Genomic DNA, 16,610 nt, shown 5'->3' on the forward strand with positions numbered 1-16,610 from the left:
AATGCACCAAGGATAAGCTCATAAGGCAAATCATAGAAAAAAACTTGGATGACACCAATCAAGGCATACATGACCACAGAAGCACTACTTGAGAACAGAATCTAAGCTAAGGCATTAACGAGAAAGGCCCCTTGGTACATGATGATTAAGAAAAAATTATACAGAAGATTATTTAGTCTACCTTATTTAAGATGTATTAATGAGAAAGAGGTAAACTATGTCTTACGAGAAATCTATGAAAAAATATGTGACAGCCGCCTTGGACCTAGGCCATTAACTTATAAAGTGCTCAAACAAGACTATTATTGGCCCACTATCAGAAGGGATGCAACCGAATTGGTTAAGAGATATGATAAGTGTTAGAAGTTTGCTCATGTGTAGCATTTTTTCTCGATCTAGCTAATCCATATCATCAGCTTGTGGCTTTTCATACAGTGGAAAATAGACGTCCTTGAACTGATCACCCATACTATGTGCTAAAGGAGATTTATCTTAGTAGTAGTAGATTACTTCATAAAATGACTTGAAGCTTAGGCCTTAGCCACTACTACAGAGACTCAAGTCAAAAAATTTATGTGAAAGAATATAATCTACAGATTTGGCTTACCTCGGTCCATAATAACGGACAATGACAAATAATTCAAAAACTCAAGGTTCAAAGAATGGTATTCAAACCTTTACATTGACCTTAGGTTCATATCGGTTGCCCATTCTCAATCCAATGAATAGGTCAAAGCTATAAACAAAACAATGTTAGAAGCTCTGAAAAAGAAACTTGATGCAGTAAAGGGAAAGTGGGCCAATGAGCTACCAAAGGTGCTATGGGCTTTGAAAATAACCACAAAGATACCAATAGGTGAAACCTTATTCCATCTAGCTTTTGAAAGAGAGGTGGTGGTAATTGTTGAGATCGACCTTTTGAGCTTGAGAGTCGAATTAGGGTTACAAAAAAAGAAAATGAAGAAGCACTTAGGGCCAACCTATACCTCATCGAAAAAACATAGGGACATAGCCCTAACATGGATAGCAACTTATCAGCAAAAGGTGGCCAATTATTATAATAAACAGGTTCAACATAAGCACATAAAAAATGATGACTTGGCATTTAAAAAAGTTGAAGCCTCAGGACTAGATAATCGAGCTAGTAAATTAACCATGACCTGATAAAGATCATATATAGTTAAAGAGGTCATCCATGATGTGACTTACAAACTGCAAGATATGAATAGCAATGTCATCCCAAAGAAGTGGAATATAGATAATTTAGAGGTCTACTTTTAATAGCTTGGTCTAAATCAAGCTCACACTTGTATATTATACTTGAATGCAAAAATCAAGTTATGCTCAATGAGCTTCGCCTAACCGATCTAATAAAATTTGACTAAAAAGTTAAATGGATTTTCAAGTTAATTTAATCCAAGTGATCACGTAAATCCTTAGTTTAGTTAACTGGGCTCAAATTTTTTTAATTAACTGTGCTTAAACTTGTGTAAATAAAGAAAAAATTATAATAAAACTAAGCTGAAACTTGGATTGAACTGGACAAAAATTTTTATTTCATTTTCTATTAAGTACAAAAATGTTAAGTACAAAAGATGTCAGACAAATCATTCCTATCCAAGGTCACTACAAAAATTGACCTCATGCATTAGCAAAAATTTACAAAAGTTAAAAACAAAAAAATTATGTGTTAGCAACATCTATAGCAATAACAATATAAGCAAAATCGCTATCAACAAGAGTAGTAGTGACAACCTTAGCCTCATCAGCCTCCTCTACCTCATCCTTGGCACCCAAAGCAACCTTGAGCTTAACGTCTATGGCTTCATCATCATCATTCTATTCATTTTCCTCCTCCTTATCGGGTTGATTTGGAAGAGGTCTCAATATGATATTGTTGATATTAATATCAGAAAGGTCGATGTTGAGGGTGGAGAATTTAAATTTTACCTTATCTTTTGCCAACTAAAAGGCACCTAGTACATTTTTTAAAAAAACTTTACTTTTATTTGAAGGCATTCATTGAAGGCCTTAAAGTCTTCCACGACCTTCTTCTTTAGATCTTTTTATTCTTTCTCTTTGGCTTTTCACTCAAACCTCAGACCTGTTATCTCGTTTTAAGCATCATTGAGCTTAAGCTCGACCTGCTCTCTCATGGATTCAATTGGGGCTTTATCAACTAAGACACTTCCAGCTTTGCTGTCAGTTCATCATTTTTTGTCCTCAACTCAACCTCTTTTTTATGGGAAATGATAATGATAGACCTGACATTGCCCAAAGTGTCTGAGTTTTTCTTGTGCTCCCCAACTTGGACAACTATATCCTTCTCGACCTTAAACAAATGGCCTATAACGAGATAGGTATGATGGAGGGCTTGGTTGGTGTTCTCTAAGGGCTAAAGAGAAAATTTTTATTTGAATGTGTAGCACGAGCTTAGACTTAGCGAAATGAAAAACAATAAGAAAACAGAGCTAAAGTCAATTAGTGTTTACCTAGGGAGGGACTACGACTTTGCAAAACCTTTTTGCCACGATTAAGCTGGTGAAAAGGTCATTGACAAAAGTATACTCTAAGCTTGTACAGATTTTCTTTGAGCTGGGCCTCAACACCCTAGTATTGGGATTCTTCAAAGTAGAAAAGAAGACTTCCACCCTTGGTCTTTTGGCTAAAAGAGGTGATAGTGCTGGTGTTGATGTTGAACAAAGATGCTGACCAATCTTAGCCTTTGTTTTCTAGGTTATGAAAGATCGATGTAGTGAGGGGCTGACGACCTTATCCCCCTTGCAAGACGAAGCCCCAAACTAATTTTTTTGCCCTTTTTAGGCCTCTAGGTTTACTGGTACAGATCGAAATCAAAGTCATTATTGTTGACCATCTTTATAAAATCGAGCTAACAGTTAGATAAAATTAAATTAAAATAAAATTCTACAAGGTTACCTTAAAGCTACCCTGATACTTTATCTTGTTTATTACTTTAGGGGAAGTTAGCCTGTGGGAATCAATGATGAGCTCTCCTTTACGAGTTTACTCTATTATTCTATCCCAATCTAATAGATTAGGACAGAGAGAGCCATTGGTGATCCACAAAAGTGCCAAACACAGTTTTTATTTCTTAAGCCTCAACCTCAGCAGTGACCTCAACCTTGGGTTGGTCATCTTTATTTATTTTTTATTGCTAAATGCAGAGAAACATCTTTCACTTTTTATTGAGCTCAAACAATCGATAAACAGTTTCTTATTGGGCCAAGCTGTTACATAATACTACCTCCTATCATTATGGTGCATTTTAATAGAAAAGAACTCTTTGAATAGAAAGAGAGAAAGAAGGATGTACAGATGTTGACAACGGATGATGAAAGCAACTATGTACTATATAAAGTTAAGGGTGAGCTGGGTGATAGTTAAATTATAGGAATTAAAAATTGAAACAAATAAAGAATGAAGTGGAAACCTCATATCGACCACAAAGTAATCCCAATACATGTGGAGCCAATGTGGCACTAGTCTATCAATGATCTAATCTGAGGAGTTTGGCATTATTATACTGTACCATCTTTGGGAAAAAAAGTCATCGTCAAACTTTGGATGTGATGAGCTGAACACATATTAGGATAATTTTCAAGATTTGCCTTACCCATTAGTTCGCTTATTACGTCCTTCAAGATCATACCGAGGTCATAGGGAGTATATATAAGGACCTCGATCAGGTCATCTTGCCCCTTAAGATTCATTTCCTCACCATCATTTTTTCCAGTCGAGGTACTTCTTTCCTCCTATTTCTCTTTAGAATCTTCCTTATCAGAATCTTTACTATCAGAAGACTTTGACTTGTGAGGAGGACCAAGATTTCGAGATGAAACTGTGGTTGAGTACAACTCAACGTCGGAGGAAAAAAGATAAGATATAGACCTTTCAACAGAGAAAGAGATCTCAATAAGATTGACTGGGGTAGAATAGAAGTGACAACATGAGTATCAATGTAGGAAAGAATAGAAGTAGAAAAAAATTGACGTGATCGAATCCGAAAATGAAGAACAGCCGAAGATGAAGGAATGTCGGCCATAGAAGATGGATCGACCTAAGAGATGAAAAAAGGTGATGGATTTTGTAGGTCAAAGTCTATTTAAGCACATAGCTCCTCCGTGCTCAGACCCTATTCTTCTTTTGCTTAAACAAATTTTTTACATTACGCCGCTGCCCTTTCTCAAACATCAGCTTGAACTAAAAAGTCATCTTCTCACAATTATGGTTCTCGATGAATAGTAAAATCAGATCCTCGTCGTCTTGCCTAAGCTAACCCCTTAGGTTTTACCTTATAACTCCCGTCTTCCCTAGAATTTATGCTAGAAGACAGTTAAGAATACGTGTTGAAAAAAGTGTAGAAAAGCTTTAAGGACAAAAAGCTTTAAGGGTCGAAAAGTTTAGATTTGATTGAGAGCAAAAAAAATAGAAATGTGAAAAACTAGAGCCCCGACATCCATTTATATAGCCACATGGTAGATTAGAAGAATGACACATATCATACCATTCGTCAGAATGAAAATAGCCATATGTTTTTTCATCTTTCTTACTTAATTTTTTTTGCTCAAACTACCTCTATCATTTAATGCCATCAAACCCGCTAGACTAGACGAACCCCAGCTTAGACTAGTTAGATCAGACAACTCTTCGGAATAGATCGGATGCCCAACTTGTTGCTAAAGTTCAAAGTAAAAACCCAAATTCAAACTCCTAAAATAAAACACTAGTCTCATGTCGACTGGATGAACTCCATTACTAACCTTAGATCATTTTGTATGATTAATACCTTGGTGACCTTTAAGCCAACCATGCACTCAACTCATGATGTACGCACAAGATCAGACTCTCACCAAATCAAACCACGACTCCAGGGCATTTATCTTCTCGTACAATTCTCCCCCATGACGTTGGCGACGAAGAACCATGTTTCACATCATCTTTCTCTACCTACCTGATCTACGTGGAATGTAATAATCATACATCAAGTTGTCTAATACTTAGATTGCTTGATAAGGGGACAAAATGTTGAAGGCATTTAGTGGTCAAAAGAGCATAATAGTCTTTTTTATGTTAGAAGCCTTCAACAGACAACCAGAAATAATTTTGACATTTGTGTTACATTTTCAGTGCCATGTCAGCTTAATAGTGTCTTTATTGTTCCTTAATGGTCCCCTACCACTTATATATAAACATGAAAGCCCAGGCACTATGAAAGGAACACACACCACTCCATCTTCTCCTTGTTACTCTTTTTTTGACCTAATTTTTTCTGACTTATGCATCAGAGTACAAACGTAGGGGACACTCCATACCTCTGCCTCTAACTACCTTTCTTTTATATCTTTCTAGGAATACCCTGAAACTAGAGCTTGACACATATAGATCTCATTCTCTTCAGCTTACCCCTACTACTACATTTATCCCTGGTACTGCATTTACTTTGTAGCTGCTCCATCCAATAAAGCAAAGCGAGGTGTTTCTTATAGCCAGTCACGTCATATAGATTTGATAATTCGTATTTTTTATCGTATTTTATGTCATGTTTGACATATATAATGCAATAATTATTTAAATATGAATATGACACAAATTATAAAATGTATTTAAATCTTAAACATGAACATAATATGTTTATTATACATGTAAGAAGCGATACTACACAGTTAATATGTGTATAATTAATCTGTTCAAATACGATATGAATAAAAATGAATAAAATCGATATATACGAATAAATACGACTAACACGAATATATATAAAAACACAATTAAAATAATAATAAAATTATAAATTATTCATCATTTATAATTTAATAAATTTAGCATATTAATACTATAAAAAAATACTTACACAATAAAAAGAATAAAAAAATTTGATACCCATTTAATGTATATTTAATATATATTTAAATTTTAATATATATTATATAACTATATTAGTTTTTAATATCAAATTCAAAATAATTAACTATTAAAAATTAAAAAATAAAATAATGATTTATAAGACTAATACTAATTTTTATATTGTATTTATATTATTAACATAAAAAATAATTTTATAACAATTATTAAATGAATATAATAATTAAATATTTAAAATAACATTTATATGATATTGAATAATTAATTATCATAATTAAAAGATTAAAAATGAAAATAATCTTTATATGTTTATATTAAATTAAAATAAATATAAAAAATGTATTACACATTTAAACATGTTAAACATATATAACAAAACTAGATTACACGTAATTTTTATATCATATCATACATTACACATATATCAGTGTTACCTATTATAACTAATTGTGTTTTTCGTGTTTTACATGTATTTAAATATATTAAGATATGACTTGTATCGTATGAAAATTTGTGTCAACATGAATCAATACAAAACACATTTTTTAAAACACAAATGATTTTTTTTTATCAGTTTTATATCGTGTAGTGTCTCAAATTACCAAAATTTATTATGAAAATGTTTCTCAAATTGGAATCCAATAAAAATACAAGCCACGAACCAAGGGAAAGGAAAAGAATAGGTATTACATGAATGATACTTAAGAAAACGTAAGTGTTTACCTATCCTTACGTATAGGCATCTTTACAAGTGTATACTCAACTCTAACCTTCTCTTTTCTTTCTATATACAGTGCCCTGAACCAGAGTCAACTTACTTTGGCTCCTGGTTTGTTTGGTTATAAGGGTCTAACAAATAGATGAAGATTATAGACTAACATAGCAAATTTTACTGTAAGAACAATGGGGGACAAAACTTCATACCCAAGCTTGCAATGGCTGGGTCAACTAGTTGGATTGATTGGATCCATCGTCGAGTTAGCACTCACGAAGTTGGTTGTTTTCAATTGAGCATGGCCAGCTGCAACCAATAGACCATCCCAGAACACCCAGGATTAGATCCACCCTTGAAGAAGCATTAACCTGAGACAGAATGGAGCAGTTCCTTGTGTCAATATGTAATTCATCTCATGGCACTTTAAAAACATAAAACTCCTTCTCACACATGCACACATACAGATACAAGGGGGCAATTGAAAAAGTAGAAAAGGTAAAAAGGAATATAAGAAACAAAATTGAATTAAAATAGATCTGAACACAGTACCAAAATTTCCAGGTTGGCTTCAACATGAAATAACATGACAGCCATTCCCCTTCCTCTATCAATCTCAGCCTGAAAAAAAGAAAGTAAAGATGTTATGGAACTAGCAAACACTTAACACTCAGAAGTAAACTGCTAAATGATTGATGAATTTAAACCACTCACCACACAGGAGCATATGTTGATGCCTACAGCAGCCAATGCTGTTGTGACCTCAGCCATTATTCCTAAAATCACATTTGCAATTAGACACATAAAAAACAGTTTGATGTAATCTAAATGGCTGAAAATGATGGAATATTAAATCTAAATGCTCTGGTGATAGAACATTGACAACATGGTTCTAAAGACTAAGACTAATGTCTATAAGAATAGCTTAGTAGGATGATCCACATTTCCTCTGACAGCAGAAAAAGGAAACAAGTCAACTAGAGGACTGTAATTCAGCATTCTCATTTTATCCCTACCTAATTTTCCAGCAATCCTATAAGTGCCTACTTCCTCTAATTGTTTGGATTTGTATGCCACTTATAATAAAAACCTTCTATGAAAAGCAAGTGTAAAACAATCGTAAACATAATTACCAAATGATTTACCTCTTCGGTCTATACAAACAACAGAAAACCACTGGATAGAATGTCCTTCAAGATTGTGCCATAGGGCAATTTTACTGGCTTGCCAACATTCCAAGCCAGGCAATACATCCTTGTGTGGGGGAATGTTTGCAGGTATCATTTTTGCAGCACCATTGCCCAGTGATAAAAAGTCCCCATTGACCTTCAAACCCACACGCTGGACATGTTTGTTATGTTTCCCGTTGACTTTAGGGACCCAAATACTTCCATTTTTTGCCATCAAGGCATCTTCACAACTTCCAGGGGATGAAAAGTCCACAACGTTCCTCAGGATCTTCTCACGTAGAGGTTTGCTCCATCTGGAAATATGTGAGAGATCTTCCAATTCAGTCTCCTCTTCAGAATCGGCAATGAAGTCATTTACTCTATCTGTTGTTATTTCCACAGCAGATAGTGCAGCTTGCTCCCTCAAGAACTAAATATAAGTAGTAATTTAGACAATCAAAGCATCGACAATTAAGAGAGAACAAATATATATATATAAAATTCATAGTTTCATTCTCCATGAAATCAACCTACTTTCATGATTTTATGCCTGGCACTACGTGTTTTAGCATGTTGCAACCACTGTTTATGCTTTTGAAAAGCTGATTTGCTTGAGAGTGCCTGGAACAAGAGGCAAAGTTGTAAATTATTTAAAAAAAAAAAGGCTTATTGCTTTTGCACAAATAACCTATAATATCAATGCTGCAACCTGGTGAACTTAGAATAATGGGAAAATGAGAATGCAGATAAGATATCAAACAGCAATAACTAGATTTTTTCTAAGTACTTCAACTAGCAACCTATGTCACTTTTATTCTGTCACAACTGACAAAATAGTAAATACATGTAAATCTCTTCAATAATGCATGTTAAAATACTCTGAATTTCGTGGTCCTAACTTCTAGTTTCAAAATTTTGAAAGAAAAAGAAACGCAAATACTATATATTTATCATGCATAGGAAATAGAAGTTATCCCACAATTTAAAAAATAAGGAAACATGTTTGACTATAAGTTCAGCAAAATGGAAAAGTATTGGGCCATGGTCAATATATACTAACGTCATAGGTGATAATCTCCACAACTTCTGCATTGGCAAGTACATGCGTGGGAGAAACAAGATTACCATTGACCTGCAATGAGAAGGTCAAGCATTAAACTTGTGCCTTTTGTTGTAGGCTGACACTGGAAACAGATAATTAGTGATACGAAATAGAAAAATACCTTTGCAGCCACCATTTTGTTTCCGATATCAGTGTGTATCATGTAGGCATAATCAATCACAGTAGCCCCTCTAGGCAAATTTTTAATCTGTCCATCACATGAAATATTTATGAAAACACTAGTCCTCACAAAATCTTGTCAATATTTTAGCAGAAATAAAAGCACAAAGTATGGTATGTGAATTATCATACCTCTCCCCTTGGGCTAAAGACAAAGACACGACTACCTAGGAGATCTCTGGTGATGGTATCCACAAATTCTCTAGAACTCATGTTGCCAACAAACTCCTTTTGCCATTCTCTAATTGCATTGAGCCAACCAACCTGGAGAAAAGAAAGGGCCTCATTCATAAAATTAGCATTCTTGTCAGGGAATTTTAAAAGGTGCTAAGAAATTCCTTTAAGGATGATTCTTAATGACAATTTGTCAAGGGAACTAGGTATACCCTGAGTGCTATGCTTGCATTGTTAAGGCAAACCATTTTCCCTCTTGAATTTCTACCATTTGGCACTGCATGCCCAACTAGACCAGTAACAACGACTCTCCCACTATAATGAGCAGCAATGCCTCTCTCAGCTATCAAATCCATCTCTTCAGTTCTAATCTGCCAGAAACCAACAAAAATATTTAATCAAATATGTTGCAAACTTTAAAAAAAAAAAAAAATAAATTACAATGAGCATCATTTGAACATTCACCTTTTGATACATTATTAACTTGAATGAGTCAATAATAATTACTTCAATATTCATCAGAAGATTCAAAATTGTTTGGAAAGAACTTAAGGATACTCTCACATTAAAAATTTCATTTCAAATAATTTAACTTAGCAAAACTTTGTTTCAGAAATAGCTGAAAGGAATATTGAGAATGTAAGAACCTGAACTTCAAGGCGAAACATGCTTTCATACAAAAATGGAATTACGGTTGTATGAAGACTTTGATAGCCATTAGGCTTTGGTGTTGCTATGTAGTCTTTCATCTGTTCAAAAGTAAGACCAATAATCACTAAATTATCAACAACCTAATACCAAATGGATACCAGAAACGAGGAGAAAGAAGGATACATACAGCTCTAGGAACAGGAGTCCAGATACCATGTACCAACCCAAGAACATGGTAGCAAATCTGCACAACGTAAGTTCAATTGTTACCCAAGTACAGATGCTCTTTAAGACAACCAAGTACTTTTTGCATTGGCACAAAAAGTCACCTGCTGTGGACTATACAAAGGCCCAACTCCAACTGATGGCTTTGGTTTTATGACTATACGAAGCTGTTTATAACCAACAGGAATCAATGTGTCCATAAGCAAAAATAAACCATGAGAAAAGTTTCAGTATAGATGTCATGATGGTTCAAGGAAATATCAGAACAGACCTGGGCAATTTGGTTAACCTCACTGATTGAACCCTTAGATTTGAGCACAGATTTGTAAATACTGTGATCCAATAACAACAATTACACATAAGGAAATTATCACCCAACAGCCTGCCAAACAAGCCTTCAAAAGCCATCATAACAAGAGGCAAAGCGGGCCATGGGGAAGGGAAAATTAGCTACAGATATTCAAAGTAACACCATGTTCGATACAGATATTCAAAATGATATCTTACAGGTCACTCAATCTAACTGTCTTCAGGTCAAATGGCATCTCCTCTGCTCTTTGAAAAATGAAGGAAGAAATCACGGATCACATACTCCCAGCCCCATTTGTCACCCACAAAACTAGCTAGGGTTAAGCATTAATAGGTGAAAACCGACTATCCCAACAAAAACCATTTGCAGTAGGTTTCAGGTGTATGGCAGTTTTCACCTCGGTTTTAGCAGTTTTTCAGTTGGTTGTCGGTGTTAGATTTTGATACTCGAACCAACCGAAAAAACCAAATTACACTAATTAAATTAAATAAATATATTATTAATATTTTTTAACCTTTTACAGTTTTACCCATTTTACCAAATGAAACCCTAGCCCCAAATGTTTTCCTCTCATTTGCTCCGTCTTTTGCAGCCTCACCCTCCCACCCACACCACCTCACAGACCTCTGGACTCCTGTTACAGTCAGCACTTGGTTGCTACCAACCATCCAGTCCCTCCACAAGTGACCACCGATCAACCCAACACCAGCCAGCCTTTTGCCCTTTCCCTTCTGAGTTTGGACTATTTCTTCTCTCTCTGTTTCTTTGAATCACAACTCAGCAAGTCACAAATCGACTCCACAACCATCAACGGACAACGATTTTATTTTTTTCTTCCTCCATGGCTCCGCTAGCTGAAGGTTGCTCACCATAAAAGGTCAGTGACCCAAACTGCAAAACAGTTAATTTTGTTGCATTATTTGTTTTATTTGCTTCATTTTATTTCTTCAAAATCTTATATGTTTTACAAATTTTTTGTATATAGTGGTTCTTCATCTTTAGCTTTGAGTTGTATGATGTTGCATAATTGGTTATTGGCTTACTATAACTAGGTTTCTTTTTCTTTTTTCTTTTTCCCATCAAAAGAACATGGAGTTTGATGGATGTTTGAGTTAATTTTTTTTCCCCTTAAAGTTGCATCATATTTTGGTCACTATAGTTAAGGCCATGAAGCTGTTGCCCAGATGGCTTGCATCTTTCTCCTGCACAATCCTCAACAATTTGCAGCCCACCACAAAATCAGAAACGAGATAACCAACTGTAACCAACCAACCAACCGTAACCGACCAACTTAAGTCAGTTCGGTTACTTTTAGTTTCCCTTAGTTCCATCAGTCAGTTCGATATTTTATAGAATTAACTTGGTTTAGTCAGTTTTCAAAAATTTACAACCGAATTAATCGAACCGACCATTTGTTCTCCCCTAAAACTACCTTAGAACCATACGGTAGGTCATTTCTACGACATACCCAATTACTCGTACATAGTCCCCACATAATCAGCAAACGCAAATACATGTGATAGAACAATATGAAATTTTGCATCTTGGTCTTCTTTGATTAATGACATTCCTAATAAACCTACTCACCTATAGATGGTAGACATAAAATGCAGCTTGAAATAATCCCCAAAACTTCTAAACGTGTATCATGAAGAAGAGAACTGAATAAATAACATACAAAATGCCGAAAAAAGAGACTAAAGGCTTCACCTGTAAGGTTCCTTGCACACTGCACGAATTTCGGTTTTAAGAGTCATAAGATCCAGGAAGTGATCATTCTCAATCTTTTTCATCAAAATTTTGTCTGCCTAGTTCCCAAAAAAAAAAAAAGCTAATCATAACTAAGTAGACATGACATCAGTTCAAGAACCTCATAACTTGACAATTCATAAAGTGGACTTTCAACATTAAACTACTATGTCAATTATCAAATAGATAATATTTTTAGAGATCTACCTAAATTATTGTTAAGCAAAAGAGGGCAAAATTTACCTCCACGAGCTCTTTTTCATGTTCTTTATAGAGGTCAGCAACTCTTCTCTTCACTTGGGCATAATCTTCAGGATTTGTATACATGAAGGATAAATTTTCAAGTTCAGACTGCAAATTGCAATCAGATTATGTGTTAAAACCAGATATTATCTTGAATTCATGAGCATAAAATGAAAATAGTATTTTCAAAAGGAAGCATAATGATGAACCTTGATTTGATACATCCCCAACAATTTTGCCAAAGGAGCAAAGACCTGCAATGTCTCCATTGCAATGCTGGACTGAAATTATACAATAATGTTAAAATGAATAAGTGAATGGTATATAAATAAATAGGGTTGGACTTGTTTCACCAACCTGTTTATGTCGAGGCATGTGTGAAAGTGTGCGCATATTATGCAATCTGTCAGCTAATTTGACAATGATGACACGAACCTAAAAAGCAAACCATTTGGTTATTGCATTACTTTCCATAAAAACATAAGCAAATAAAAAAAAAAAAAAAACTCACCTCCTCTGTCATGGCCAGAAACATCTGCCGCAGGTCATCAGCCTTAACATCTTGTACTGAATCATTTTCATTCTTATACTTCAATTTTCCCAACTTGGATACCTGTTCGGGAAAAAGAATAAAAGAAGCCAAAATGAGCCAAAACTATCTAGAGTTTTGTCTAACATGACATTCAAGCTAGACAAATACATTAATAATATTTGTATGTAGAAGTATCAATAAAGCACCTTAGTCTCTCCTTCTACAATGCGGCGTACAGTAGGACCAAACTCCTCTTCTATTCTTTCAAATGTAACAACATTTGTATCTTCCACAGTGTCATGAAGCAATCCAGCTGCAATAGACTCCCAATCCAATTCCTAGAATAATAGTTGAGGCAAGTTAGACTTAAGATGCAGAATACATTTTTCAATGAGAGCATACTTCTATTAACTCACAAGTTCCCCAAGAATACGTGCAACTTCAACTGGATGAATGATGAAAGGCTCTCCACTCCGTCTCTTTTGACCATCATGTGCCTCAAAAGCTAACTGTACCAAACAAAAAACAACATATAGATATACCCACAATGTCAGAGATATTTTTCAGAAAGTGCATGGAAACAATTTTTGCAAAGCAAAGGCCTTACTTTGAGAGCATTATAGACCAATTCCAACTCTTTAGGTGAAAGGTATGATATGGTTGGCTTCAGATCCTAATGCAATTATCAGAATGGTCAGCATAAGACTAAAGTTTGACAGATCCTAATGCAATTATCAGAATGATCAGCATAAGACTATAAGTTTGAACATATCATAGTAAAAGCCATGCATACAGAATAATCGATACTGTTATAGAGAGGAGGTTCAAAACAGTCAATTGTACCTCCCAGAACCTTTCAGGAGAAACCTCATTAGAATCTGAAGAGAAAGATGAAGAACTACACAACTGCCATCTTTTACAACCAACATAAAGCAAGCTTGATCTGAAGACTTTTCCAAGCAGTAGAAACTCAAAAACATCCTTTGAATACCATCGTCCAACATCAAGAGCCTGGCGAAAACACAAGATTAAACTATCACAAAATAAACAACTATACATACGGTTCGTATAAAAGACATACAAAAAGCACATAATTCAAATAAAAGATGAATATTCCACCTAAATGGCGTTAAAAAAAATTGATGTTTGAGTTGCCTGGTACTAAATGTTTTTTCCATATGTTCTACCCTTTAATCTAAAACACTCCAATTCTTAAATTCATACACCAGCAAGGAACTTTTGAACAATTCCACGTACTAAAGAAACACACCAACTTACAGTCAATCTGAACACAGCAAAACATTTCATATTCGTCAACCTCACATTAAAAACCCTTTCTACATACCCGTTTCCAATCTGATTGGAAGGTAGATTACAAGAATCAAGGTCCTATTCTCAAACCACAACATCAACCATAATTCAAATCAACTAAAAAATGCATGAAATACAATAAACTGAATCTAATATCATCTCAAATGCAAGATATACTTTTAAAAACTTTGAAATTCTAAGAATCTAAAAAACACTAAAAGGGAAGAATAGAAATGAACTTACAGATTTGATCCGATTTCTTCTACCATGGCGGGCGTAAGCAAAGGAGGAAGAATGACCAGGATTAGCAGTGCTGGCAAGGAATCCAGTTAACACTCTTGGAGCTTTCGCAGCACATGAAAGCACGCTACAGTCATACCTTCCACTTCCTTCCCCTTTCGTTAACTTACATATATTCACGCATTCTACAGAAACTGCAATCAAACGAAACAAAAACCAACAAAGGCAAAAAGAAATCAATAAATAAATAAAATAGTAATTAAAAAGAATTAATTTCTTCACACTCTTTTTATTACTTAAAATTCAAACTAAGTTGAAATTTATAGTGAAGAAATAAAATACAGTCGAGAACTGAGATTCCGTCATTTTTCCCACATTCCTTATAGAAACATTAATCGGAGAAAATTAAAAAATTAAACATTAAATTAAAAAAAAAAAGTGAAACGCACCGGCTAAGGAAGGAGCATAGGCCATGTCTACAACAGCAGGGTAATCTCATTGAATCGAGCTAAGCATTAAACAGTAACTCAATCATCAAACACCTCGAAGATAGAGAAAATAAAGAAATTCGAGGATTATCTCATTCAGGTTTCGAATTCGAGAGAGCTTTACGGTTTTTGTTTTGGGGGGGGAGGGGGGCGCGGTTTAATTTTTGTATGCGAGAAGGTGAAGAGATGGAAATTGGACCAATAACCTATGGATTTAAAGCAAGGAGGAGAAGAGATAATCTAGACAGAGAAATGAGAGAAATATTGAAGCCACACAAATATACCCTTCCCTTCAGATATTTCTATATATGAGGGAAATTTTTAATTTTGGGTTGGTAAATTTCTAGGTGGAATTTTCGTGAATTAAGGATTTTATTGATTATTCGTGGGACTATGTTGTGGTGAGTGGTGAACGCGACACGTCGACAGCTGAATCGTAAAACCACATTTTTGTGCATTTTCATTGACGTTAATGCCCTTGCTCTGCGCTATTTTCTATCTTACTATTCCTTTTTTCTTCTGTTTACATTTTATATTTGATGATATAAATAAATGTAATTATATTTACTAATAGTAGTACAGTATTATTTTTCAATAAATATTTAATCCTATAATCGGTTTAGAAGGTCTAAAAGTTAAAATGTATCATATTATATTATGAATTTATCTTCGATCCTTCTTGGATAATTTACATTTTATACATTATCATTTAATTGAATCAAATGTCGCCCCATTATCAAGAAATAATTTTAAAATTTTAGAAAACTTTTAAAAATAAATATCTTAATATTTTAATCATTTAGTTTAGAAAATCATTTTTATTTTAAAACTTTTATTTTTATTCACTAATAAGATGTTACTTTTCAATTTGCTAACTAATCATACTATTTTTTTAAAGGACAATGCATGATATTTACATGCTATTGATGTATCAAATATAAATTTTTATATTATTATTAAATTTACACATTTAGGTAATATTTAGTATCTTTTGCAAAAGTACCATGATAATATAATTACTTAGATGATTATATTATTAAAGCAATTTTATAACTCATGATTTGAAATCTTTTTATTTGGTTAATAATCATTAATATTTTAGATAATTGTGTTTACTATTACAAATATTAAATACTATTTTGCTTTAAAATGTGAAAATAATCATATATTATAATAGTTACACAAATTAATAATTTGAATGTTATTTAAAGATAATAATTTGTAAAATATTAGTAATATTTTATTTATTTGATAATAAGATATAATTAAATTATTAACTTAATAAATATATTTATTGATAGATAAATTAATTTTTATAATAGAAATTATATAAAAAATATTTGCATTAGAAAATAAAATTAATTTGTTAAATTCATAATAAACAAAAAAAAACAAAAAACAAAAAACAAAAAGATTACATTGTATAAAATATTTATAAAATATTAATTGCAAAATATAAATATTTATAAAACAAAATAATTATAATTTGAAGAAAAAGTAAGTTTTTTAAATTGATAATATTAATTATTATTAATTTTATTTATCACTTCATCTCAATGATAAAAAATTTTTCTTTTTATTGACAATTAAATTATCCTCTAATATTGATGATCTAATGTCACTATCATGTAAGATCACCGA

General features: G+C 33.4%; 1 protein-coding gene across 2 annotated transcripts; it reads right to left on the bottom strand.

The window, feature by feature from the left end:
- Positions 1-6,472: 6,472 nt before the first annotated feature.
- LOC111283417 (putative GTP diphosphokinase RSH1, chloroplastic) lies at positions 6,473-15,245 on the bottom strand. Of its 2 annotated transcripts, XM_022871958.2 has the most exons (24): positions 14,931-15,245; positions 14,485-14,675; positions 13,774-13,941; positions 13,538-13,603; positions 13,347-13,439; positions 13,137-13,268; positions 12,910-13,011; positions 12,756-12,833; positions 12,608-12,679; positions 12,399-12,506; positions 12,117-12,214; positions 10,368-10,428; positions 10,201-10,263; positions 10,059-10,115; positions 9,868-9,969; positions 9,433-9,591; positions 9,179-9,310; positions 8,988-9,074; positions 8,825-8,896; positions 8,299-8,385; positions 7,741-8,194; positions 7,310-7,371; positions 7,148-7,216; positions 6,473-6,966 (listed from the first exon to the last, which is right to left on the bottom strand). In XM_022871958.2, exons 1-24 carry the CDS (start codon positions 14,953-14,955, stop codon positions 6,862-6,864), a joined length of 2,643 nt encoding a protein of 880 aa, XP_022727693.2. In that variant the 5' UTR covers positions 14,956-15,245; the 3' UTR covers positions 6,473-6,861. The 2 variants fall into 2 exon arrangements, with proteins under 2 accessions (XP_022727693.2, XP_022727694.2); XM_022871959.2 differs by lacking the exon at positions 8,299-8,385.
- Between the last annotated feature and the right edge of the window lie 1,365 nt (positions 15,246-16,610).

This window comes from Durio zibethinus, chromosome 3, assembly GCF_047325235.1.
Source record: "Durio zibethinus cultivar Kanyao isolate XHJ-2024 chromosome 3, ASM4732523v1, whole genome shotgun sequence".
In the NCBI taxonomy this organism is placed as follows: Eukaryota; Viridiplantae; Streptophyta; class Magnoliopsida; order Malvales; family Malvaceae; genus Durio; species Durio zibethinus.